This window comes from Phocoena sinus, chromosome 6 (assembly GCF_008692025.1).
Source record: "Phocoena sinus isolate mPhoSin1 chromosome 6, mPhoSin1.pri, whole genome shotgun sequence".
NCBI classification, from domain to species: domain Eukaryota; kingdom Metazoa; phylum Chordata; class Mammalia; order Artiodactyla; family Phocoenidae; genus Phocoena; species Phocoena sinus.
The window spans coordinates 56,283,827-56,309,690 of record NC_045768.1 but is presented as its reverse complement, the minus strand read 5'-3'; the positions used below and the strand labels follow the sequence as shown (position 1 = coordinate 56,309,690).

The 25,864-nt window shown below is 42.2% G+C and overlaps 1 protein-coding gene across 12 annotated transcripts in view; it reads right to left on the bottom strand.

The window, feature by feature from the left end:
• PDCD1LG2 (programmed cell death 1 ligand 2) overlaps positions 1–25,864 on the bottom strand; it is a 114,620-nt gene that overhangs the window by 27,443 nt on the left and 61,313 nt on the right. For 9 of the 12 annotated variants that reach the window (XR_004350471.1, XR_004350472.1, XM_032635777.1 and 6 more), the window contains 2 exons: positions 20,866–21,003; positions 16,216–16,265 (listed from right to left, as the gene is read on the bottom strand). Coding sequence is in view for 8 of the 12 variants with exons in the window: in XM_032635777.1 (XP_032491668.1) it covers positions 16,216–16,265; positions 20,866–21,003 (188 nt within the window). In the remaining 4 variants the exon portion in view is untranslated. Of the gene's footprint in view, positions 1–5,873; positions 6,617–16,215; positions 16,266–20,865; positions 21,004–25,864 lie in introns of those variants that run through there. The other 3 variants (XR_004350473.1, XR_004350474.1, XM_032635781.1) reach the window with 2 other exon arrangements.

Genomic DNA, 25,864 nt, shown 5'->3' with positions numbered 1-25,864 from the left:
TATATTAACCTTTGCTTATTATCTTCAGGTGTCTAGGGCTTTTATAGCATGTTGGATAAGGAGAAATGGCTTTGATATCAGTTAGCTTAGGTTTGAATACCTGCTGTATGAACTCTGTGAGCTAGGGAAAATTACTAAGCAACTTTGTCTCAATTTTCTTCTGTTGCTGAGGATAGCACGCTACCTACTCCTCAGGTTCTGTGAGCACGAAAAGAGATAATGTGTATAAAATGAGCAACATAGTGACAGGCTCATGGTAAGTGCTCACTGTATAGAAACTATTTTTCTACTTAAAATTATATCATATGGGCTTCCCTGGTGGAGCAGTGGTTGAGAGTCCGCCTGCCGATGCAGAGGACACGGGTTCGTGCCCCGGTCCGGAAAGATCCCACATGCCACGGAGCGGCTGGGCCTGTAAGCCATGGCCGCTGAGCCTGCGCGTCCAGTGCCTGTGCTCCGCAACGGGAGAGGCCACAACAGTGAGAGGTCCGCGTACCGAAAAAAAAAAAATTATAATTATTTCATATTCCTATATAATCTTTATAACTGTCATTTTTTTGACTAGATTACTATTTAGTCTGTAATGCAAATACGAATCACTATGCCTAATTCACTTCTGTTTTGTTTGACAGATTAGTTCCAGTTTGGGGCCATAGATAACACTGTAATGTACTTTTTCATATAATACCTATTTCACTTTAGTCTATGGATTTCCTTTAAGAAAATCCTTGGAATGGTATTTTTGGGTAAAAGTATGAATCTTGACATGATTCTTGCTATATATCCAAGCACTTTTTTTTTGAGTTCATTTTTTTAAAACTTAAGAGTAATCTAAGCAAGTATAGAGTTTTGTATGTTTCTTTTTTCTTTCAGTGTTATGGCAAAGCTTTTTTAAAAATTTTATATTTACAATGAACCTCTCCACGTCTATAACTTTTTCTATATTTTTTGACTATTTTCTCAGATTAGAGTAGATTTACATACTGTAGAATTCCTCGAACAAATGGTATGACAAACTGTAAGACCTCTGTTCTATAGACAAATAACCTTCCCAAAAAAATTGTACTGATTTATATGACCACTAACAACTTATGAGACTATCAGTTTAACGTGTTCTGGAGCATCATGCGTTATAAATTTAAAAAGCTTTTGCCAATGTAATGATTTAAAAGGCCCACTTAAGTTTTGTTTTGATTTAAATTTTAAATGACCTGTAAGTTTGAGCCTTTCATTTTTTGAATTTTAAAGCAAGGAGAACTGAGACACTGGCATGTTGCCTGATTTGACCAGCAGCCTGATGATATTCCACTTCAATCTGCACAACACAAAATCTCAGGCATTAGTTGCTTCCTCTGCACTTCTTGCAGCTGTTCTGCTTTAAAATGGAATTCTATTTTTATAGAACAAACAGAAATGAGCAGAAAACATGCTGCTGTCTTTGAGTTTCTTCTCCTAAGTGGAGCCTGCCTTTGAGAATACACAGTTATAGACAAGATGCAGCTGATGACCAGCATAAGCAACCTTACAGAAAAAAATTTCTTATTGGCATCACCAAGGTCTTACCTTAAAGGTCCAGAAAACTGATTTTGTCAGTACACTCAGAATCAGACTAAAAAACTGGATCATGCTAACCAAATTCCTAGGACTTTTCTATAATAAGAAATACTATTAATGTGCAGATCAGAAATTGCTTCAGAACATTCTATTCCCATAGAGAATCTATATGAAAAGTCAAATTATAATCAGTTTGCTCAGTAACCAGAGAATCAGGATGGGGTAGGAAGCGGGGACGGTGGCTGGGATGATTTTAATGGCTGATGTCATCAAGCTATGTGAATCGGATGCCCATCACCACTGGAGGGATAGACCAGACAGGTGGAAGCAGTGCATGTGCTGGAGGGACAGGGACCCCTTTCCGCTGGATGTGCTTGGGATTCACCATCACACTTTTCCACATTGGCCTCTCTTTCCTAGACTCCATGCATTTGCCTTCAATTCAATTCCACAGTATTTGTCAAGTATCTTCTATGTGCCAATTATTGTATTGGGTTCTGGGACTACATAAATGAATAAAAATCCAGTTCCTGTTCCTAGGTACAATGCAGGCTTTTGGAGAAAACCAAACACATATGTAATTACAAAATACCACATGATGAGAGCTTGACTGTGTTACAGGTCTAGGACCATGGCTGCCTTGCAGAATCTTAAGATCTTGCTCTGCTATGTGACATGAGCAATTTGTTTAATTTCACTGGGCTTTAGTTTGCTTGCGGGTAAAATAGACATTAATTGTTTCTATTTCATTGAATTGTGAAGTTTAAATGAGGTGATACGTGTAAAGCAAATAGAAAAATGTCTGGCACATGGCTTGAAAGTTATCTATAATGATAAACAATTAACCTCATGATGGCCAGATCTGAAGCTCCTGGATGAAGAGGAGAATTGGACCCCTTAAGAAAGGACCGTGCAACAATGTCACAAATAATTGCCATAGATCCTCCTCCAAGCCATCCCCAAAGGAATGTAAAGTCATTTACTAAGGTGTCTGTGGACTGGGGGAAATGGAAATACCCAAACTTTTCAGGAATTCCAAAACACTGCTCTGAAATGACACTAATTCTTAGGAACCCCAAATACCACTGTGGTCCAGTGGTCAAAATAGGGGTTTAGAGTGATCAGGTGATAAGCGGAGTTTGGGCCCAGTTCCAGTTCATCATGGATCTGTAAGCCATGCAGCCATTAAAAATAATTAGGAAGACTAGTCAGCAACATAGCTGTGAATTTATACACAGCGACAAATTTGAAAAAAAGGACAGAAAATGACATGCTAACAACAATAGCCAAAATTATGTACATGTCTGGACAAAGAGCAAATGCCAACAACAAAAATGAAAATACTTGTGCTTGGATGATGAGATCATAGGTGATTTTTGTTTGTTTGATCTTTCTCAGTTCCTCAAACTCTCCCAAATGCTATTTTTGCTTTCTTTGTAGAAGGTACTTTTTCAAAAAAAGACTTAGAACTCATCTAGCTCTTTTGTTTTGAGGATTGCCATAATATACTTTTAAGCCAATCATAGTAAGGTCATAATAAGTAAGAATGCTAAGTGTAGCCATTTGCTCTAATATTATAATGAGTCTCAGAGCCAATCATGCATGAGGCATCTATCACATAAAAGATGCTGCAGGAATGACAAAATCTCACTCTCTCCTTGTCCTCCAGGAGCTTATAGTCTAAGGGGAAGATATAAAATGTGCTCAAATCCTCATGATTCAAAACTGAAAAAGATAACTGCTTTAGAGAGGGACAAAGAAAACACTGCTCTGCCCAGAGTAAAGACAGCTCATATTCAACTGGAGAAAAACAGAAAATATTCACTGGAAGAGCTGGCATCTGACGGACAGATAGGGTTTTTCAAGGGAGAATTGAGGTCCCAGAAAGGAGATGTTCCAGGTGAAGGGGACAGCACAAGGCATACTGGAGAACTGGTGAGCCCTCTGATTTAGCTGGAGAATTCAGCACGTACAGAAGAGCCTGGGGACAAAAAAACCCCTTGGCTGGAAATCCTTGGAGCATAACTCACTTCTCCCTTAGGGCTAGGATTCAGGAGAAATATCCTGCAGACAGATTAGCTTAATAGTGTCAGGACACTGCCTGTTTGGCAAGAAATAGTGGCTGGTACATCAGGGATTACCAATGATACTTGTTATTTAACAGGTATTTGCCATGTGCTGTATAAGCTAAGTGCCTGATAAAGGAAGATGTTAACAACCTTTCTTATGTTACAGCTGGCCCCTCATATCCACAGGTTCCACATCTAGGAAGTCAACCAACTGAGGACTGAAAATATTAGAAAAAAAAAAAAAATTGAAGGAAGTTCCAAAAAGCATAACTTGAATTTGTCATGTACCAGCAACTATTACATAGCATTTACTTTGTATTTACAGCTATTCACTTAAGCATTTACATTCATTGGGTATTATAAGTAATCTGGAGATGATTTAAAATATGTGGGAGGATGTGCATAGGTTATACAAAAATACAGCACTATTTTATATAAGGGACTTGAACATCCACAGACTTGGTATCTGAGGGGGTCCTGGAGCCAATCCCCTGCAGATACCGAGGGACGACTGTATTCATCTTTTAGATAAGGAAACGGATGGTTAGAGAGATCAAATGATACATGCAATCTTCATATATAGTTGAGTCGGGGTTGGAATCTCTCATGTCAGAGCCTCTTCTCCACCCACCCTCCTGTAGTGCCTCTTTGGAAAAAGTAAGAGTGAAATTAATCCTAGGCCAGCAAAAAAAGACCACATGGTGTATGTAACCAGTAAAATCCCACCTTAAAGTCCCATCGGGTAGGAAATCAGGACACATGGTGGGGTATAATGAATATGGTTAAACTGCCCTAGCTCTATTCCTTCCAAACTAAACAGGCAGCCTTAACCAAATTTCTTCTCTGTGCCTCAGTTTCCTTATCTTTAAAATGGAGACATAAATAGTGCCTTTTTCAGAGGGTTTTGAGAGAACGCATTCCAATGACATGTATAAAACGCTAAACAATATCGGGCATGTAGTAAGTACTTGGTAAATGTTAGACATTATGACTGTAGGCTGTAGTGTAGAACGTTCCTCCCGCTAGGACACAATGCCTAATGGTCTTCTTCCCCAAAGAACCCTGAATTTCGGGGTATTGGAGGTAGGCAGCCCTGTCCCTATTTGGTATTTTAGAAAATAGCCCCAATCTAGGACTAAAGATGGTGGTATTTTGACAGAAACCATTATGCCACCGGGTTCCTAATAGAGTTAAATATTACCATCCGAGGATGCAGCATGCCAGCCACACATCTGTGGGGAGGTGGGGCCCAGCATGGAGAGACTTGCTTCTTCAGGGAGAAGGCCTTGCCTGCCTGCTCTGATCTCTGCAGCCTTAGGAGGTGCTGCTTCTCCAGCAGGGACCCCAGACCAAACCATGGGACCCTGCCCTTCTGAAGAGGGCATCCGAGTGTGCCTCAAAGGCTTTTAAACCTATGGGAGCCAACTGGCCTGATGGAACATTAAACCTACTGACCTGGATGGGCCCTGAGGAAACCACTTAGCCAAGAGTAGGACATCAGAACACGCTGAAGAATAAACAATTGAGTTTTATTCTTCAATGGCATTCTTTGATGTCTATAGAAGAAACTGAGAGGTTATATTATTTGTGTGTTACTCACTTTCACACCCCTTCATTCCCATAAACCTAAAATTATTCTTAGTCTGTACACCAGTTAAAGAGTTTGCTTCAGGCCCACTCATCCATCTGTTATGCTTGATAATGTTTACATTTGGATAGTTTAGGGGTCAACTAATGTCCTGAGCTTTGTGGTCCCAGCACAAAGACCAAATTTAACATGATTAGCCTGATGTCACCATGTGCAGTTACCCTCCTCCTTGACACACCCATAATGGGATCTCACAGGATTTCTAGTGCTGACATCAAAGGCCTCAGCTTGTGAGTATCACCGTATCACAGATCTAGAAACTGAGCCACTGAAAGGTTAAGTTTAAAGTCATATAGAGGGCTAGGAAAGGAGACTTAGTCTGGAGCTTTGATCATCATGGCTACTCATCTGAAATCTTTGCAGAAGTAGCATATTAGCATGCCAAAATTTAAAATGTGTATCATTGGCTTCTGAGGTTAAGGAGACAGAATTTTTTTTTTTTTTTTTTTTTTTTTTTTTGCGGTACGCGGGCCTCTTACTGTTGCAGCCTCTCCTGTATGTGGGATCCTCCCGGACCGGGGCACGAACACGCGTCCGCTGCATTGGCAGGCGGACTCTCAACCACTGCGCCACCAGGGAAGCCCCCAGAATTTTTTGAAGGAAGGATGTAATTAAAAAAAAAAAAAAAAAGCACCATTCAATATGGTGCCATTACAGGTTAAAACCAATGCTTTGTGATTCAGACCTCACAAATAATACTCAATGGCTTTTTTCCACAATTTGTAGTTGACCACTCTGTGTACTTAAATGCTTAAATACTTCATTAGAACAACTCAGATGCTTTCAAGATTCCTGTAAGTCATAAAACATGTCAATTATGGCTTGACTTTGTATAAAACCCTGTCTGTGAGCTCGCAGTCTCAATAGGCTTGTCCAGTAACCAGAGGAAACTACAGATAAAAGTATCTCTACTGGCAATCTGTCCACTTCTGTAACTGGAAATTTCCACTGGTCTCTGCTTCTGGAAATCACTTTGGAAACTTAGGGGGAAATAATTCCTTTTGTTTCCCGTCCAGAAGCAACAAAGAGCCTGAGGACACTCACTGGGGTCCAGCATCCAGTGTGGTCTTTTTCTAAACTGCAGTAGTGTGTGATTGGAGCCACGGGCTGCAGGAGTGAGAGCCCGGATCAGTGGAGGGGTGGCTGCCTGACTTCTGTAAGTACACCTTGGCAGGTGCTGCCTAGTCTTGCTGCAGTCTCCAGATTAAAGTGCTGGCTCACACAAAGGCATTTGAAAAGTGCACACAACAAGCTCTGCAGGCCAAGGGATTCTTGTTCAGAGTCTAGAAGTTTCTTGAGGATGTCCCATCAGGTCACTCCAGCTCATCAGGCCACAGATTCAAATCTGGGGAGAAAAGTCCACAAATAGGAAAATCGTTTTTCTGACTAGAAAATACATAACCTCTCAAAATCAGATTGGAGTGAGAAAACTGGAGTTAGAAAAAAACGCTCAAAAGGCAGCATGGCTTAAATCTTTCTTTCCACCCCCTCGACCACTGCCCTAGTCCAAATCTTCAGCCTTTCTCTCCAGACCTGTGGCAAGAGGCTTCTCTTCTCCGTACTCTGGCCTGTAGTCAGCTCAGCAATACTGGAGCAAAGTTCTTGGGGCTTCCCTATTCAGACCTTTTAGAATTCCGATTGTGCCAGATATTTCTTTTTGTTCATGTAGATGTTCTCTCCACCCTGCTCTGTCCTGTTCATACCCCAGGATTGCATCACTGGCCTTTCTTCCCTCTGGTTTCCATTCCCTCAGTTCAGGGGAGAAAGGAGGTTGCATCGGTGATAGGAGGGTGAGGTTGGAGTATCTCTTCCTCAGCCACCTTCTGGACAGTTTGCGGGTCAGTTTTATTCCTCCGTTAAAGCCCACAGCTCCAGTGGGCAGCCCTTTCCTGTTGCTGTTTTCACCAGTGTCCTGGTAACTGCTCCCTCCCCTTTCCCCTTCAGGCTGAGGCTCAGTCAGTGGTCCCTGGTCTTTCAGTCTCAGGATGCCTGATATCCCTCACTGGTTTCCCCTCATCCTGCTCATGTCTTTGTAAAGAGTAAAAACTTGTAAACTTGCCTCAGTTACCCCCCTGTATGTGCCCTCTGTCTCCTGCTGAGACCTGACCAAGGCACCCACGCCTGGTGAGTAAAATATAATCTCCTTTGCCCAGAATTCATGGCTCACGATATGGCCCCCAACAATCTTTCCCCTTATCCCATACCTGGCTCTTGCCAAATGAGGATCACATGCCTTCTCCTTCAGATGCCTCACATCTTCCGGTCTCTCTGCCTTCCCTCCCATGTCCCCTCTATCTAGAATAGTCTGCTATTTCTGTTTCTGCCTGGCTCAAATGTCACCTCCTCCATGAAACTTTTCCTCCTCCCTGATTATCCCCAGCCAAAAGTGATATTCTTCCCCCCATCTCTGAACTTTTGTGCATTATGTGTACCTCTTGTAAGCCATAGAGAACCATAAAAAACACAGAGACTTCTCACACCAGTAAAAATCTATGAGCACTGGTGAGTGAGGCCATTCCTGACGCCCCCAGCCCCTTCTCCCTCCCTGGAACAGCTGTGCTCTGTGTGGAAAGGAAGCATGATGTGGGGTGGGCATTTCTGGGGATTCTGTGGCCAGATAAATAAGGTGGGCTTCAGAATAGAGTGATCATAGAAGATCACTTCTATTACATGATTTTCCAAATATGTTCCAAGAAGCACGAGGTACCTTGGAAGTCTTTGCAGGGACCTATGGAAGGGTCTTTATATCCTCTACCCCAATTCTGCCACTGTTTTAATCTACTTTTGTAAGATAATAGAAAATATATATATTGGTCTCGGCCCCCAATTCCTGGCACAGAGTTCCTAAAACCTTTGTAATTTCCTAAGTGGTAAGAGCACTAAGAGCATCTTTTCTTCTAATATTTGGTCCTGGTTCCTGATACAGACCTCCTAAATCCCTTGGACTTTCCTGGGTGGTAGCAGTGTCTTTTGGTCTAGTGAGGTGACTCTTGGTGGGCTGCTGGATGGGTGCTGGTCACCAGAAAGACCAAGCCATAATTAGAAGTTTGGAATTTTCAGCGCCACCCCCTATTCTGCAGAGAGGGGAGAGGGGCTAAAAATGGAGTTAATGATTCATCATGCCATTAAAAATCCCCAAAGGAAGGGTTTTGAAGAGTTTCTGGATTGGTGAACATGTGGAGGGGCTAGGAGAGTGGCACATGGAGAGAGCATGGAAGCCGTGTGTGCCCCTTCCCAAGCACTTTGCCCTACACATTTCTTCCACCTGGATGTTCATCTGTATGCATGATCATATCCTTTTGTAATGAACTGGTAAACCTAAGTATACTATTTTCCTGAGCTCTGTGAATGGCTCTAGAAAATTAGTTGAACCCAAGGAGAAGGGCATGAGAATCTCAGATTTATAGCTGATTGGTCAGAAGTACAGGTGACAACCTGAATTCATGATTGGCATCTGAAGTAGGGTGGGAGCAGTCTTGTGGGACTGAGCCCTTAACCTGTGGGATCTCATGCTATCGCCAGGTAGATAGTGTTAGAATTGGGTTAAATTGTAGGACACTCACATCGCCAGGTAGATAGTGTTAGAATTGAGTTAAATTGTAGGACACTCACCTGGTGAGGCAGAGAATTGCTTGGTGTGGGGAAAACCTCCACACATCTGGTGTCAGATGTGTTTGAGTGTGATAGTAGTGTGAGAGTAAAGGAGGAACATAGGAAGATGACTCAAACTTTTCCTACTCAGTATATATAGGTTTTCTTTCTAATATCTCCTTTTTAAAGGCTTATAAAAAGAGATTGGGAACCACTGGAGTAGGAAGGGGGAAAGGAGACACATCCATGGTGCCATGATGGAATGCCAAGGTTGTGGTCAGTTCTCAGGTGGAAGTTCTTAGGGGGAAGACAAGAGACTCAAGTAAAAAAACAAAATAAAACAAAATGTAGAGATTGGATCAATTACTAGGGGATATATAGAAAGCTGGCCTCTTTTATTTTAATTTTAACCCAAACTATGGCAATGAGAACAGGGTTTTGAGTACCTCATCTCCAATACTTCATTGTAGGACTCTTGGATGACTCATGTGCTTAATTCATCCTTACAATTCTCACATGGCCTACCTGACACAGAGTCTTTCAAATAGCAGACACAGTACATGTTTTAGAGGGAATGAATGAATAAATAGTGTTATACTGGGGATCACAAGATCTTTTATTTATTTATTTTTTGTCATTATTTCATCAAGAAAGTCACTTAACATCCCTTAGCCCCAGTCTCACCATCTCTAAAGTGGAGAAGTCAGGCTACATGGTCTGGAAGCTCTAAGAAAGCATGGTTTGATGACTAGAATAACTCTTTTTTTTTTTTTTAAAGGAAGCATGATACATATCTATGGTATCAGAATCCACTCCTCAAGTTATACTGCTTGACAGCTTGGTTGCCTGCCTAATAGCAAGAAGCCATGGGCCTGAACAGCATCACAAGTGAGTAAAGTTAGCTGCAAGAAGAACTTCCACAAATGGAAAGGGCAAGAGCAAGTCCCAAGACTTCATCTCCCGAGGTGATGCTGAGTAAGAATGTGAGGGCCCAGGATGGCTCCTGGAAAGCCTGGAACCTAACACTGTCCCCACAGGGGTAGTTTTGGGGGTGAGGCAGAGTTGGGGTGACAGAGAATGCGTGTGGGAGAGTGACAGCCCCGAACTGGCTGGGCCTAAGCACTTCCCGGTGGGCTCTGTCTTCAGACGTCATGAAGCTGAGGTAAGAGTGGGGGTGGCCTTAGGTCTCTTAGTACAGGAAAAGTACATCGAGGTGGGAGGAGGTGCAAAGCCTGGAAGAGCCTCTAGGTCAGGGGTCAGCAAACGTCTTCTGTAAAGGGCCAGATTATAAAATATTTAAACTTTATGGGCTATACGGTCTCTGTTGCAATTATTCAACTCTGCCATCAGAAGCAGAGGAAGGGGTGTGAAATTTGGGGGAGGGTGACAATATGAAAACAATGAGCATGGTTAAGTTTCAATAAAAATTCAATAAAAATTTTGTTTATAAAAACAAGAGGGTATTTGACCCCTGGCTGTAGTTTACCTACCTTTTTTTTGTTGATACAAAAAAAAGATAGGTAAACTAGGTAAAGAGGTAGGATAGTAGAGTGTTAACTGTGGTTGATTCTCATTAATAGGTGCCTGCTAAAAGTACTACAGATGTTCTAGAAATCATGATAAGTTATTCTCTTTTGAGCTGGAAAACTCAACTAAAACAAGATGTTTTATTAGTGAGCCAAATTTGGTCCATATCAGTCACCTTCTTTAAATTTATCACAGAATAAACTAAAAGAAGTACTGACAAATGGACAATAAAACAAACACCAAATACCCAATACTTTCATTAACAGTAATATCTCACTTCATTGCATTGACTAAGTAGACATAAAATATGTACACTTGGAAGCGGCCAGAAAATAATGCTGTGACCATATGCTTAAGAGTAGTACAGACTGTGTGTACAATGCAGAGGGAAAAAGAAAGATGGGTGAGTTGGGGGAGAGAGTCGTACAGATTAAGAAATGGAGTACAGTGTAGTGTATAGGCGTGGGCTCTGGACTGGGATACATGGGTCCATCTACTGGACCTTTTATTTACTAGCCATATGGCCTTGCACAAGTATCTCCTCATCTCTAAGATTGGAGATGGCGGGGGGAAGTATATACCTCATAGGGCTACTGTGAGGATTAAATGTTAGTATCTCTAAAGTGTTTAGAACAGTGGTCTGGCATTATAACAATAAAAATGCTAATTATTATTCTATATTAAGACAGATCCTGCAAGAAGTTTGAATTTGGGTCAGCAAGAAGGAATGGGGAGGGCATTCCAGGCAGAAGATACAACATGAGCAAAGGCACAGAGGTAGGAATGAGCTTGGCATGGGAACAGGAGAGGGAGAAGGATGCCCTGAAAAGCCATGCAAAGGAGTTTAGATCTAGTCTAGAGACAGGAGACTGGCATGATGATGAAAACAGTGTAGGGGGAATCGGACCTCACAGAGTGTGCCAGCTCCACTCAAGGGGACTTTCCAAAGCTATCTGTACATTTTAAAATGTCTCACTGGGAGTTGGTAAGGAAACAAGATATTAGATAAGTCAAATCTATTTCATGTCATCTCTTCATTTTACTGAGAAGTAATTTCCAAAAACTGTAGTTTGATTTTATCAAGTAACATTTGACTACAAGTTTGTTTTTCTTTCCCCCTCTAGACCTACTCAGATATTCTTTATTTCAAAATATATAAAGTGGCAGAGTCTGATGCCACAGATGTTCTTTTGTTGCTGAAAGGTTGAGAGGCAGTGAGCTGAGAAAAAAAATCCTGCTGAAATATACAAAAAACCCTAAATAGTTAGTCTGCATGAAAATCTGGGGTGGCAGCTACATGGATGAGCAGGTATTAGACAGAGCCCTGGTCATTTGGACAACTCCAATGACCAGAAAATAGATGGCCACATACTTCTATTTTTAAAGGCTCTGAGAGGTCTGATAACTTGACTTATTCCAGCCAAAATGTTCCCCTCAACTCCTGATGCCATGATGGTTAATTTTATATGTCAATTTGCCTAGACTAATGTGCCCAGTTTGGTGAAATGTTAGTCTACATGTTGCTGTGAAGGTGTTTTGTAGATGTGATTAACATTTACCGTCAACTGACTTTTTTTTTTTAAGATTTTTTTGATGTAGACCAATTTTTTTTTTTTTTTTTTTTTTTTGCGGTACACGGGCCTCTCACTGTTGTGGCCTCTCCCGTTGCGGAGCACAGGCTCCGGACATGCAGGCTCAGCGGCCACGGCTCACGGGCCCAGCCACTCCGTGGCATGTGGGATCTTCCCAGACCAGGTCACGAACCCACGTCCCCTGCATCGGCAGGTGGACTCTCAACCACTGTGCCACCAGGGAACCCCTGATGTGGACCATTTTTAAGGTCTTTATTGAATTTGTTGCAGTATTGCTTCTGTTTTTATGTTTTGGTTTTTTTGGCCCTGAGGCATGTGGGACCTTAGATCCCTGGGATCAAACCCACACCCCCTGCATTGGAAGACAAAGTCTTTAACCACTTGGACCGCCAGGGAAGTCCCTACTGTCCACTGACTTTAAATAAAGCAGATTACCTTCCATAATGTGGATGAGCCTCATTCAAACAGTTGAAGACCTTGAGAGCAACAACTGAGGTTTCTCAGAGAAGAAGGAATTCTGCCTCAATACTGTAATGTAGAAATCCTACCTGAGTCCCCAGCCTGCTGGCCTGACATATAGATCTGGGACTCAACATTGCACCTTCAGCTCTTACCTGAGTTCCCAGACTGCCAGCCTGCCCTACAGATTTCATACTTTTTGGTCTCCTAGTGGTTCTGTGTTCTGTTTCTCTGGAGAAGCCTGAAGTACCCCTCCCCCCAACAACACATACCAAGTTTTCTTGGCTGTCCAAACACTGGGCCCCAGACCTAGCCTCTTCCTATTTCTCAAATCAGTATCTCCATGTCTGGCTCCCTCTTCTTCCCAGGGGGTATTATCCAAAGCATTAAATCCATTCTAAATAAAGAGTTAATAACTGATGAACAACTTTTTAGGGAGGAAATTAAAAAGCATCTACTGAAAATCTAACACATTGGTATTTGTCTTGACAAAACCATAAAACATTATGCTAAGTAAAAATGAGTAATTTGTTCCATTAATACTTCATCACTAGTGATCATCAGTCAAGTTCTACATTTTATGCAGCTCTAAACATGATTACAAAGACTTGGATCAATCTGAAAATAACTCTGAATGCAACTGAAACATGTAGAACACAAAATAATGTCATGTATGTATGTACATGACAAAGATGAATGGAAATACAGATAAACGCATAATTGTTTTTTTTTTAATATATTGTCAAGGACCATCACTTTTCCCACCCCACACCCAAGGCAGACATTATTCATTCATCAATCACCACACTTTCCATCTAGAAATAGTCTCCCAAACCATCCTTATCTCTGCTCTAGGCATTCCCTGCACCTGACATGAGGGCTGTTTGCCCTTCTGGATTTGGTCCAACTTTCTCAATTTACAGATGACAAAACTGAAGCACAGAGAGGGGGCAGATCTTACCTGAGGTTGTGTAGCTAGCTCACAGAAAAACTTAAATCTAAATGTCTTGAATTTTAATTGTGACCTCTTTTTTTATAAAAATAAATATTTCAGGCATAAAATAAAGTATAGAGAATAATGTAACGAACATCTGTATAACCACTAGCCAGTTTGAGGTTAAATTTGATGTTTATCACTTCCATACTATTTTTGTACTTTTATATCACATGACTGTTTCCCATAAACACTACTTAGGGGTTGTTTGCATGCGTTTTTTTGTTTTGTTTTGTTTTGTTTTGTTTTTTGCGGTACGCGGGCCTCTCACTGCTGTGGCCTCTCCCGTTGCGGAGCACAGGCTCCGGACGCGCAGGCTCAGCGGCCATGGCTCACGGGCCCAGCCGCTCCACAGCATGCGGGATCTTCCTGGACCGGGGCACGAACCCGTGTCGCCTGCATCGGCAGGCGGACTCTCAACCACTGCGCCACCAGGGAAGCCCTATTTGCATGTTTTTAAACTCTCTGTCATTGGTAATATGCTATCTGTATCTGTCTTTCCTCTCCAAATTATATTGTTCAGATTTATTCATCTCAAAAATACATCTAGTTTTGGTGCTTTCATTTTAATTACTGTCTAGTCTTCCTATTCATCTTTTCTCCTATTGATTCATATTTGATTATTTCTAATTTGTTGCTATTATAAGTAATAGTACCGTGTACATTCTTATGTGTGTCTTCTATGATGTATATCTAAGTGGTCCTGACTTATTTACACTGTACCACATATTCTCAGGTAAGTGCCAAGGAGGGGTGAGGGAGAAAGAGGAGAAGCATCACTCTCTCACCTCCCTGACTCTCCCTTCCTCCAGGTTAAAAGGTAGAGACTGTGACTATATATAATTGTGGAGGGGCGGGGGGCCGGGCAGGGGGAGGAGGGAATTAGTCCCATTTCTTTAACTTGATTTTTGATCAAGATAGTTACTCTATTTTGAATTTCAGACACCATTAAAAGAGGGTTTGAAATTTTTCTGTTTATAAGGAGCTGTACTGGTTAAAAATGACTGTGATACACTGTTAATCCAAAGGAGTCACTTTATAACAGTGCAACATGCAGACCATGTGGCAGGCCATAGGATAGACATTTAGGTTGGCAGCAAGCCTTTGAGTGTTCAGTTCTCCAAATAGGTGTTTCTGCCTTCATTACTCAGAACCTAGGCTCTTTCCTGACAATATTTTCTCTCTAGGAAAGAGCTTGAAAACTGGTCATTGACAGGCTCAATTAGCCTACGGGCACATTTTATTTGGTTTGTTTGGTATTTGAAATACTTTCAGCCAGCATTTAGTAATTAGGTTGTTTTTATATAAAAATATGGATTTCCATCTTCTCAGGCAATGTTAGTCTAGTGCTAAATTGACAGGGAATATACTCTCCAATTTGTTGAAATCCCTCCCCCACTCCCTATCAGGTTATACTAGACAGTGTTTACTCATTTCATCACCTGCCTGGCCCTAGTAGGCACCTGAGTTTATTACCTCTGTGCTCAGGACTTCCACTGTGCTTTCTTCCTTATGCTGAGCCATTGAAGGAGTCGCTTATACACTCTGACCTCGTGAAATTCAGACAAATATTGGACCTCTCCCATGGAAACTCACATGTAGACCGAGCAGATCAATTTATAGGAATATAGGATTTTTGTTTCTCAAGAAATGAATGTTTCTATCAGGCCTGCCAGTGTTGATCTGAAAGTTTTCTGAGTCAAGAAAATCTTGTTGCTGATTCAGAAAAGCTCAGGGTAACAGTCCGGCCTAAGCTGCAATTCTTTCCTGGTGCTGTGCCCAGGGATGCGTATACAGTCACAGGATGTAGTTTCAAGAATCGCTTTCAGGGAAGTGGTGGAGACAGGGAGGGTGCAGGAGCCTCTTTTCATTTCATTCTTTTAAGTTTTATTTTGTGCTTCTAAGCTGCCATGTCTGATGCATAAGCCAGACACAGACCCTGGTATCTGAAGGTTTTCTAGGGTTATTTTCACAATTGGTCCCTCTGGAATTTTGGGGATATATTCAACAGCATTTGAAAATGAACAGTTCTGAATATTCTGACTAGTCGATACATAGTTATTTAGAAATTCCTATGAATTGCCCATCATTATTTTGGTGACTCATAAACTTGTGTGTCACACCATGTGATCCCTAGATTGCAGGGAAAGGCAGCTTTCCCAAGAAAGCCAGAAATACCCATTTTACAATGAGACCCAGGCCTGTTGGTCCCCAACACACCACTACCCCAGGGTCTAAGCTTTTCATCCAATGAGCCTGAATGATTTCAGCAATCCTACTTCTCCTAACCTCCAGATCACATCCTCTCTCTTCCACAAAGTCCAGCTCCATGCCTGTCAACCTCATGACATACTTCTACATCCCCAGCAATGCCCCTGACACACAGCCCCCAACAGTGTACTTAACAACTGTTGCAAAAACATCAGCTGTTGATTGTGCCACAGTTGAATATCTTCTCCTTACTGTTAAATTTAACCATGCATCTAATTTTGTGAGCCCAGATGTCCTGTGCCTTATTTTCTAGGGGTGCTTAGGAATACAGACAGACAAAAGGCTACAGAGTTGTTCTGTGGCTATACAAGACACCATCTTGTTCTCCAAGAGAGGTATGGAACAACACAGGGTTGCAAGAAAAACGGGCTAAAAATGCCACTTAACAGGAAGATTCTGCACGAGCCTAAACTATCCAGTTGCCCTTGGTGCATTAATAGAGGTTATTTCTTAATTCACGCTGGGAGAGGAAAGGGGGTGAAAAAGAAAAGAAAAATCATGATTACTTACAGCTCTGTCCACTTCCCTCCTTACCGTGGTGACATATCTTTTTGTTGTGCCTGAAAAAGAAAAAAATCCAGGGATGGGTTAAGATTAATGAGGAAATAGTTCTGTTTATAGGCTAAACAATGGCAGAACAAAAAGTAACTTCAAATAAATCCACATATAGAAGTCCAAATGTCCACCATGGTTTGAGACCTCAGGCTGAAGACGACGAAAAACCACACTCTTAGGAGAAAATTGTGAAGAAAAAAGGCCCCCACTTACTTCCCATTCTGTTGTCTGCCTCTGGCCCCCAGGTACTCAGGGGCTGAGCAGCTGCTAATTTGGGTATTCAGCCCAGGAAATGTCTCCGAAATTATCTCTCCCTGTTCTGCTTTAGTCCTGAATACCACTTCCTTCCAGTCTTCCCTAAACAGAGCAGATGGTCTGATCAATTAATTTACTCTAAGGTATAAATGACATACTTGTTCAAAGTAATTCCTGGGGCAGAAGCACAAGTTCACATGATGGGACGCTGCTGACCACTGTTTCCCTGGTTTCATCTCTTTCTCAACCACTGATTTCACGTGTTCCCTCCCACTCTGATTTTCTTCCAGGGCTTGATGCCCATGTCCTACAGTTGCCTGGACTCCTGAACTCAATCCATCCCTAATTCTGCTTTTGTTCTGTACATCAGATTCTTTGTAACTCCCTCATAACCATCCTGACCTTGGCCTGGACTTAGAGGGCTTCTATCCCACACGGCAATCTCCTCCAAGAGTGTTTGTATTTGAAAGGAGCCCAATGGTTAGCCTATAGAAATTGCCCTTGAATGTTGGAGACTGAGTGAAGGTCTCTAATGCCTGAGGTCAGTGCTGCCATTCTCTGTGGTTCTCATGCAAGCATTAGCCAGCATGTTTGGCCTTTGGTTTAAATCCCTGCAAAGTCCTGGCTCAGTCTTTTAGGGCAGTGCCACTCAAAATGTGGTCCATGGGCTGGTACCAGTGGGTGAACCGATTGTTAACAGTCTATGATGAGATAGATATAAAAATCAAGTATAAACATTTAGAAACTTTTATAGAAATTCTTTTAATATGTTTTGTTTTTTAATGATCATATTTATTGAAATATATTATATTTATTGAAATATCATATTATATTTATTGAATCCAGTAGAAATTGGAAATACTGCTCTATCCCATAGAGTAGCTACTAGCCACATGTGGCTATTGAACACCTACAATATGTGAGCACTTAAAATATGACCAGGGACTTGAATTTTTATTTAATTTAAATAACGACATACGGCTACATTGTACAGAGCAGGTTGGCATACATATCTGCACATGGGAGGTTAAATGTCTAAAATTTTGTTTAATGTCTATATATGCCAGGTAATGTTTTAGACACTGGACATATACTGATGAATAAGAGAAACACAGTCCCTGAACTCAGGAAATTTAAAGATTAGCAGATGAAGCAGAACTTGACATTGCTTTTGTAATAGAAGGCCAACTTCTTTTCTGGAACACAGCAAGTCACCCTGCAGCCGTAAACTATTGAATGGTTCCTCTTAAGTGGAGATGGTAAACAGAACCCTGTATGGACTGTCAACAGCCTCCCTATACACCTTGGTGTGCAGAGCTGTTTGCTGAGACATAGGTGGGTAAATCTATTTAGGAGCCAAAAAGCCTTCTGGGTGGACCTGTTTATTTTACTCTGATAGATTTAGAAGTTTGGGACAGCAATGTCGCCAAGAGGAACTCAAGATAAGGCAGTTAGGACTGATGTCCCAGGCTCAATACAAAGGCTGAGCGCAGAAGAGGCTGGCTGGGCACAGCTGCTGTTAAGGCAGGAAGCCCCTTCTGCCACACCAGCCCATGAGAATCTTGCTTTAGGAGCAATGGCAGAACGTGTGAGGGGAGCCAGAAGAGTTGCCATCCTGCATCACTCTGGTCTGTGTGGGGATCTGGACTGGCAAGGGTACCTTTGTGTGGTGGACAGAGATACCCAGAGGGAACATAGATGTTGCACGGCAGTAGAAACAGCTGCAGCTCAAAACCAGTGCCCTCTGGTGAACTGAACTAGCTCCCCAGTAGCCTTCCTGCCTGTTTTGAAGCAGCACTGACCCTGGGGGCTAAGCAAGCCTCCTGACAGTCTGTGGGAGGTGGGGAAGTACATACTGTAAGAGGGAGACACTTGACTTCTTGCTGAGGTAGGCAGGTGGGTACTTGAGGATTTGGAAAATTAAAAAAGATGTAATTCCATTTATAGACCAAGCTATTAAAACAGGCCTTAAGTATGTAATGTGTGCTGAGTGCATTGAAAGGAGAAGTAGGTGCTATGGAAATATCTAACAAGGGGATTTGAAGTAATGGGTGTCGTGAGGGAGTAGAGTCGGGTGGGAGTAGAATCAGGGAAGGCTTGACGAAGTGACAGCTTAGCTAAGATTCAAAGGATGACTCCAACTCAGGTGGACAAAGAAAAGAAAGTATTTTAGAAGGAGTGAATATTATATGAGAAAACTCAGAATTGCAAGAATGAGATACCTCTGTGGACCAGACAATTCTGTACGGCTAGAGCTTGGAAAACGAGGGTACAAAGCCGAGATGTGAGTCATAGGACCAGGGACTTGTGGGGACTTCACCCAGCGAGCAGTGAGAAGCCATGGAAGAGGTGTGAGCAGAGAAGACATGGTAGATTTGAGAATTTAAACGCCTGTTCTAGCTAAATTGAAAATTGACCACATTGGAGGCAGGAGTGGGTGCAGGGAGACAAGTAGGAGGGTTCTGCCCTAGTCCAGGTTGAACCACAGTCGTGGCAGTGAGGTTAGATCAATAAGCTGGAAAATGTTGTTCTCATATTGCTTCCTGCATCAGATGGAAAAAACACCTCAAAGAAGTTGAGTGATTCGTACAAGATCATAGAACCAATATGTGGGAGCACCAGGTCCAGACCTAGCTTCTGTCACTGGTTTAAAGCTCTATCCAGAGTACCAGAACTTCTCAAGCTTCTTCTGTGACATGAGTTTGTCTACATGGCAAATGCATTTCCACACGTGTATCTGTTTACTCCCTTGCAAGAAAGCAGATCCCAAAGCACAAGAGTTAGAGAGGGGGGTTATTACATAGGCAACAGTGATTTCACTCTGGTTCATTAAAAACAGAAAAGGAATCATTTGAAAATGTATTCACTTACCTCTTATTAGTAACAAATCTCTCCCACTCCAGTTGGTGCCTGAGACTTGCACCCAGCTTGAAGCTACTGATAGCTTCACTTACTCTTGAGATTGGGATGGGGGATGAGGGGAGGATTTCTTTTTTCTGCTCTATCTTTAAGGAATGTTGCTCCATTTCATTTTCCCAAAGAGAGTAGGGGCAGAAGACTCTGCTGCTCATTTCTGAGGTGACTAATGGGCTCTCAGGTCCCAGGTCTGGAACCTTGGTTATAAAGTTGTTTCTGAGAGGTACGTATGAGGGAGGTAATGAAAGAATGCAGAAGGTAAGATTCTGATGACCTGCATCTGTCATGACTCTCTGTGGTCATAGATTTGCAGAAGTGATTCTGTTTAGTCAAAGTTCTTTGGGGCAAGACCCTGTAATTCCTCCTTTATGGTGAATTGCCCTTCCCCTCTACTTCTAATCCCCCCTCTCTCTCTCTCCCCACCCCATTTTTCCTCCTTTCCTCCCTCCCTTCTTCCCTTCTTCCTTCCTCCCCAACCCCCCTCTTTTAACAATAGTTCTTGGATGCTGGATTCCATAGTAGAGGGTTTTGTGGTTAATACCCAAGCTAATGCACACATAGGTCAAAGGAAAAATTATGAGACTATTTCACGGCAGATGAGACTATAGAAGTTAGACTGTAGACGTAGGATAACAATCACCTAAAAGCCCCCCAATTCTCAAATAGTGACCATTCCAAATTCCTACTGAATTACTCCCAGATGCATTTTCCTTTTCTATAGGCCATGTTTAGATCTTGGGAGGCGCTCACTGGGTGCTGACAAAGGAATAGTTTTAGAAAGCATCAGATAGGCCTGCAGGTATTCTGGCATGGGCTCAAAGGCCACAGGCATGCTCTGTCCCAGCTGTCACAATAGAATAGGAATGGGTTGGTGAGCATGTGACAGGGTGAGGAGGGAGTTGCTGAAAGACCTCAGGGTACCACCGATCATGTGCTTTCCCTACTCCCAGATGGCCTCATTCTTTTTTCCTTTCCTTACCCAACCAGAAGATTCAGATTCTTGTGGGAAGGAGGAGGGCTCAGCCCAGCTCAGACCCAGAATGGAGAAAGGAGGAATGAGAACTAAAGGAATCCTCATAAAGGATCCTGGCATTCTCCCACGAGTGAACTCTGACCACATACTCAACTGTACTGCGAAAATAACACTGATCTCACGAGGCTAATGACATTTTCTTGGCTCAAAGATCACAGCAAACAATTTCGGCCACAGGAACAAAACATTCCTTTAAAAATATTCAGTGTAAAGATTCCAGCTCACTGAAGACTGGAGCCATTTTTTTCTGGGGGAAAAATCATCAGGAAAAGCCCAAAGCAATTCATAAGCCCTGCGTGGACTTAGTTTGAAGCTGGGCAGCTGTAGGCCAGTGAGGCCAAGCAGAGCCTCACACTGCAGATACCCAGTCCACTCGGTTACCATGAATGAAACTCACTTACCTTTTCCAGAATAAAACTTTTGGCAGAGCCGTTTTCTTAGGACTATCGTTGTGGCTATGAATATTAAAGCAATGATGAAGGAGAGGATGAAAATATGAAGCAGTGAAGATGGAGGGATCTCGGGGGATTCCAGATTACCTGGAGGAAAGAAAAGCACCAGAATCCCATTACATGTTAGCTTAGAGGTAAACCAACAAGTTGGCCAAATGACTGGGTTATAACCAACATGGCCAACTTGCACTGAGCATTTACTCCATGCCAGGTACTGTCCTATGAATGCTGTATGTATATGAATGCTGTATATATATGAATGCTGTATGTATATGAATGTTGTATGTATTAGCTCTTTTTCACAACCACCCTATGAGGCAGGCTCTACTATGACCCTCATTTTACTGATGAAGGGAGTGAGGCACAGAGGCCTTTCCCAAAGTTATACAGTAAGTGACATAGCTGAGATATAATGCAGGCTGCCTGGTTCCAGATCCCATGCTTTTCATCATTCTGATACACCTATCATATTAAGTCTTCTTTCCTTCTTTCTTTTTTCTTTTTCTTTCTTTCCTTTCTTTCTTTCTTCCTTCCTTTCTTTCTCTTTCCTTCCTTCTTTCTTTCTCCCTTCCTCCCTTCTTTCCTTCCTTCCTTCCTTTTTTCTTCTTTCTTTCCCTTCTTTCTCTCTCTCTCTCCTTCTCTCCTCCTTCATCATCTCTCTTTTTCCAGTAGGATAGTCCCTCAGTCCAAATATGTCTCATCACTCCACTGTCAAGCACTCATGGTGCTTAGAATTTTTACCATCAGTTATTCAATCTCCAGGATTAACAGGATCCTTCTGAAAAAAAAGAATATCATACCTTAGCATGAATCACTACAACTAGCCCTTTTCCTTATCTCAGCTAATCAAGGTCTGACAGTGAGGAAAAGATGAATTAGTAGAGAGGTGGATGAGAAGAGTAATTTTGGTGCTTGGGGGAAAGCCTTGTAAAGGAGAGCTCTGGTTAGAATGAGGGCCCCAGACTGACAAAGGGCAGGCCTGGAGGGGCGTCCACTGTAGGGAGATGGAAGGGTACCCAGGGTAAACTGTACCCTTTCCAAAAGGCTGAATTTTGCCTCATGGAGTAACTCATAAAGAATAAATATAACAGGGAATTCCCTGGAGGCCCAGTGGTTAGGAGTGTGCACTCTCACTGCTGAGGGCCCGGTTCAATCCCTGGTTGGGGAGCTAAACTCCCACAAGCTGTGTGGCGTGGCCAAAAGAGAAAAAAGAACATAACAGCCCGGTCCAGGAAAAACCTGGCAAAACTGCTCATGAGGAAGGGCTCAGTCCTGCCAACTGCCCTCCCCCTCCCCTATCATAGTGCTGTCTGAGAATCACAGACAGTTTTAGCTGAGAAGGGATCAGATATCATTTAATGTGAGGCCTTCGTTTTACAGTTGAGGAAGTAAGGCTCTGAGATGCTAAATTATCTATATGGTCATCACTGCTAAGTAAGTGACGAAGCCAGGATTGCAAACCTAGATCTGTCTGATCCAAAGCTCAGGCCCCACAGATATTTGTCTCTATCCTAAGATTGTGGTGAACATTAAGAAAAAAAAAAGCATTAAGAAGTCTGGTTCATCTACACATTGGATAATCCATATATAAAAATTTTAACTGAGGTATAATTGTCACATAACATTATATTAGTTTCAGGTATACAACATAATGATTTGATATTTGTATATACTGTGACTGATCACCACAATGCGTCTAGTTAACCTCCCTTACCATACATAACCCATAGTAATTAATATCTTCTAGGAAATGCTGATTAAGCACTTGCTACATGTAGCACCATAGTCAAGGAGTTCTCACTGTCCCCACAACAGGAGAGGCCCCTACTTCAGTGCCTTTATGCAAACCCTTGTCCTGGGCAGGTTCCCTCATAGTCCCTTCCACACACAAACTCTACTTATTCCTGAAGACTTTCTAACATTGAACATCCAACAGGACATCAGTCTGCTTAGATTGTAAGTATCTGAAGTGCAAAGATTTTCTCTAAGTCATCTCTGAATCCCCTATAGAGCCAGGCGCCAGCTACGTGAAAGGTGTCAATAAGGATCTGTTGGGCTGAATTGACCATCTGTCTATCTAGTCTACCTTGCTCCATCTTCCTTGTCATTAGTTACCTTGTGGCAGACTGCTGCATATCCCTTAAATCCATTCTCCATTTCTTCTCTAGTATTAGCTAGGGATTAGCTGGACACATGGCTTCTCTGAGACTACATTTCTAAGCCTCCCCTGCAGTTAGGTGTGGCCAGCCACGTGAACTAAGTTCAGGACTAGAGAATGGGTCTTTTGAGTCTTGGCCTTCAAACACTGAATGTGTCTCTCTTCCTTTCTGAAGGCTGAAACATGAATGTGGCAGTGATCCAGCTTTGACAATTCAGCAGGGGTAACATCCTGGAGAATGCCAGAGCAAGAAGATGGAAAGAACCTGGATTATTGAATGACTTTATGGAATATAGTGACTTACCTGCTCTGAACCACCTTCTATCTCTGACTGTGACATCAGAGAGAAACATACTCCTGTTTTATTTGAGTCACTGTATTTTGAGGTTACTTAGCCTATATCCTAATACATCTTCTTTTAGATTGTTTTATAGTAATTGCATGCTACTTAACAATGATGTCATGATGCAATGGGAAAAACATTGGATTTATCCTATCCACAGCCTCATGCACTCACAAGGAAGTCATGCCTCTCACTAAAGGTACCATACTTTTTTTCCTGTTTCATCCTTTCTGATTGCTAAGGACTTTACAAACATATTTCATTTAATCCTCACAATAACCCTATTAGATATCTACCATTATTTACCCTCATTCTACAAATGAGAGGCTGAGCTCTAGGGTGGCACAGTCATATGTTCATGTTCTCAGAGCTAGTAGGTAGCAGAGAGAGGATTTGAAATTCAAGTCCATCTGACTTTAGAGCCCATGCTCCTGACCACTGCCAGAGAGTCACTTCCAAGTCTCCTGGGAGAACTTCTCTGCCAGCCCTACAAGGGTCTTGTTATAATTATTTCCTGTGTTCCAATCTCATTACATTTCCTAATGAAAATGCAACACTGCCTTTGTGGAAGGAACCCTGTTTCAAAGGGAAAATGGTCTCATTGCTCCTTCATTTCTGATTGAAAATTAGGATGTTCAGTCATCTATTCTAGAGCCACTGGAGCACCTCCCACCCCAGACTCTCACTGCTATATTTGTTTTATTCATTGACTCCTGGAGAAGCATGCTGTGGGTCACAGAAGTCAGCTGTGAGCTGCTCAACTTAGGAGAATGAGTAGAAAGGGGACAGTCATAAGACAATTTAAAAATGCCTTTGTGAAAAAAAAAATGCCTTTGTGAAACAGAAGCAAGAATGCCTTTGTGGGAGAATGTGTGACTTTGGTTATTTTCTTGCTATTTTGTTGGTGCTTGTATCACAAACTAGGGGATCATTTGACTGCTCTGATCTGGCTGTCCACACAGACTAGCAGCTGGGATGATGGGACTGGGGTCATCCAAGACTAAGTCTCCAACCCATTAATCTGACATTTATTGAGCACTTACCATGGGCAGAGCACTGAGGTTTTGCTTTAGTTTGGACATAAAGAAGACTCATGTGAACAATTAAAATACATGGAAAATAAAATACCAATGAAAGAGAAAACACAAGTACAGTCACAGGCAAACAAAGAAATGGTACAGGCAATAGGTTTTAGGATGCAAGATGAGGGAAAGATGCCTTGTACCTTGGAGTTACCTGAGCTGCCATGGAGAACTGGTGAAGAGGGCGAATAATGATATTTTATGTGGCAGAAACTACTGAGCAGAGAAGTCATGGTGATTGGAGAGGTACAAGCAGGTTCAGAGAGTACAGGGGAAGGAAGGGGAGCTGCCTGGAGCAGAGGATCCATGTCAGGGGATAGGATGAATATAGAGCTGGGAAGGATTCTCAACCTATCTCTAGAGACTGGTTGAAAATCTCTGACTACATTTCAAAGATTCCTCCATTCCCCTGCCAGCCACATTCATGAGTGGTATCCTAGGAGCTCCCAACCTCTGATGCAGACCCCACAGGTCTCTCCCACAATTGTTGACTATTCCATCAGCTCTGTTGTCTCCCTTGGAGAGAAGAGCCAGCTTACTTCATTCCTAACTTCTCACCACCTCAAGGCTTCCAGAAGAATGGTTAGTCTGCTCTTCCACCTCTCTACCAAGAAGAAAAAAATACTGATGTACTCAGTGATGTGCAGTGTAGATTCCAGTTATTTCCAAATTCATCTTACCCAGGCCCCTGTTTCCCAGCAAAGCTCCTTATATGTGTCATTCTAGAAAACCACATTTCATCCAAAGTATTGGCCAAAAATTAACCAGGCAGAAAATTCCACACAACAAAGGAGAGTTTACTAAACAATTCTTGGGAAAAAAAAATGCCCCTGGGATTGTAATATATAAGACTCTAGACCTCTGGTACAAATTAGTTATAGCTCGAGTTTTATAAGGTGACAAGTCTGGTGGTCTTAGCTGTGATTTAAAAAAGAGGTAGAGAATATTGAAAGGTCCAAACTTGCCTAATTCACTATTTTCACTCAAAGTCGGCCCTAAAAATGGTAAGTTGCTAAATCCTTAGCATGAATCCTCTCCTTACTTCCTCACTTCATCATAATAACTTAGTTAGAAAGAAGTTGGGCTAACTTTAGCGCTGAAATTGGGTAGCCAAGTGTGGATAGCTGGGGAAGTGGGGAATTGGGGGTTTGAAGATGACAACGGAGCTGGCTGCCTCTGAAAACTATATCAGGGAGTATTATTTTCTTGTAAAAAAGAGAAATGCTAGGAAATTAATGATGAGATTGGCATAGAGTCACTTCAAAGTTCTCAGTCTGGTCTGTGGATTGGTGCCAATCCATGATAAAATTTAATTTGAGATAGGGCAGGTATCTCTGGTGCCCCAACTCATATTCTGCCTGTCTT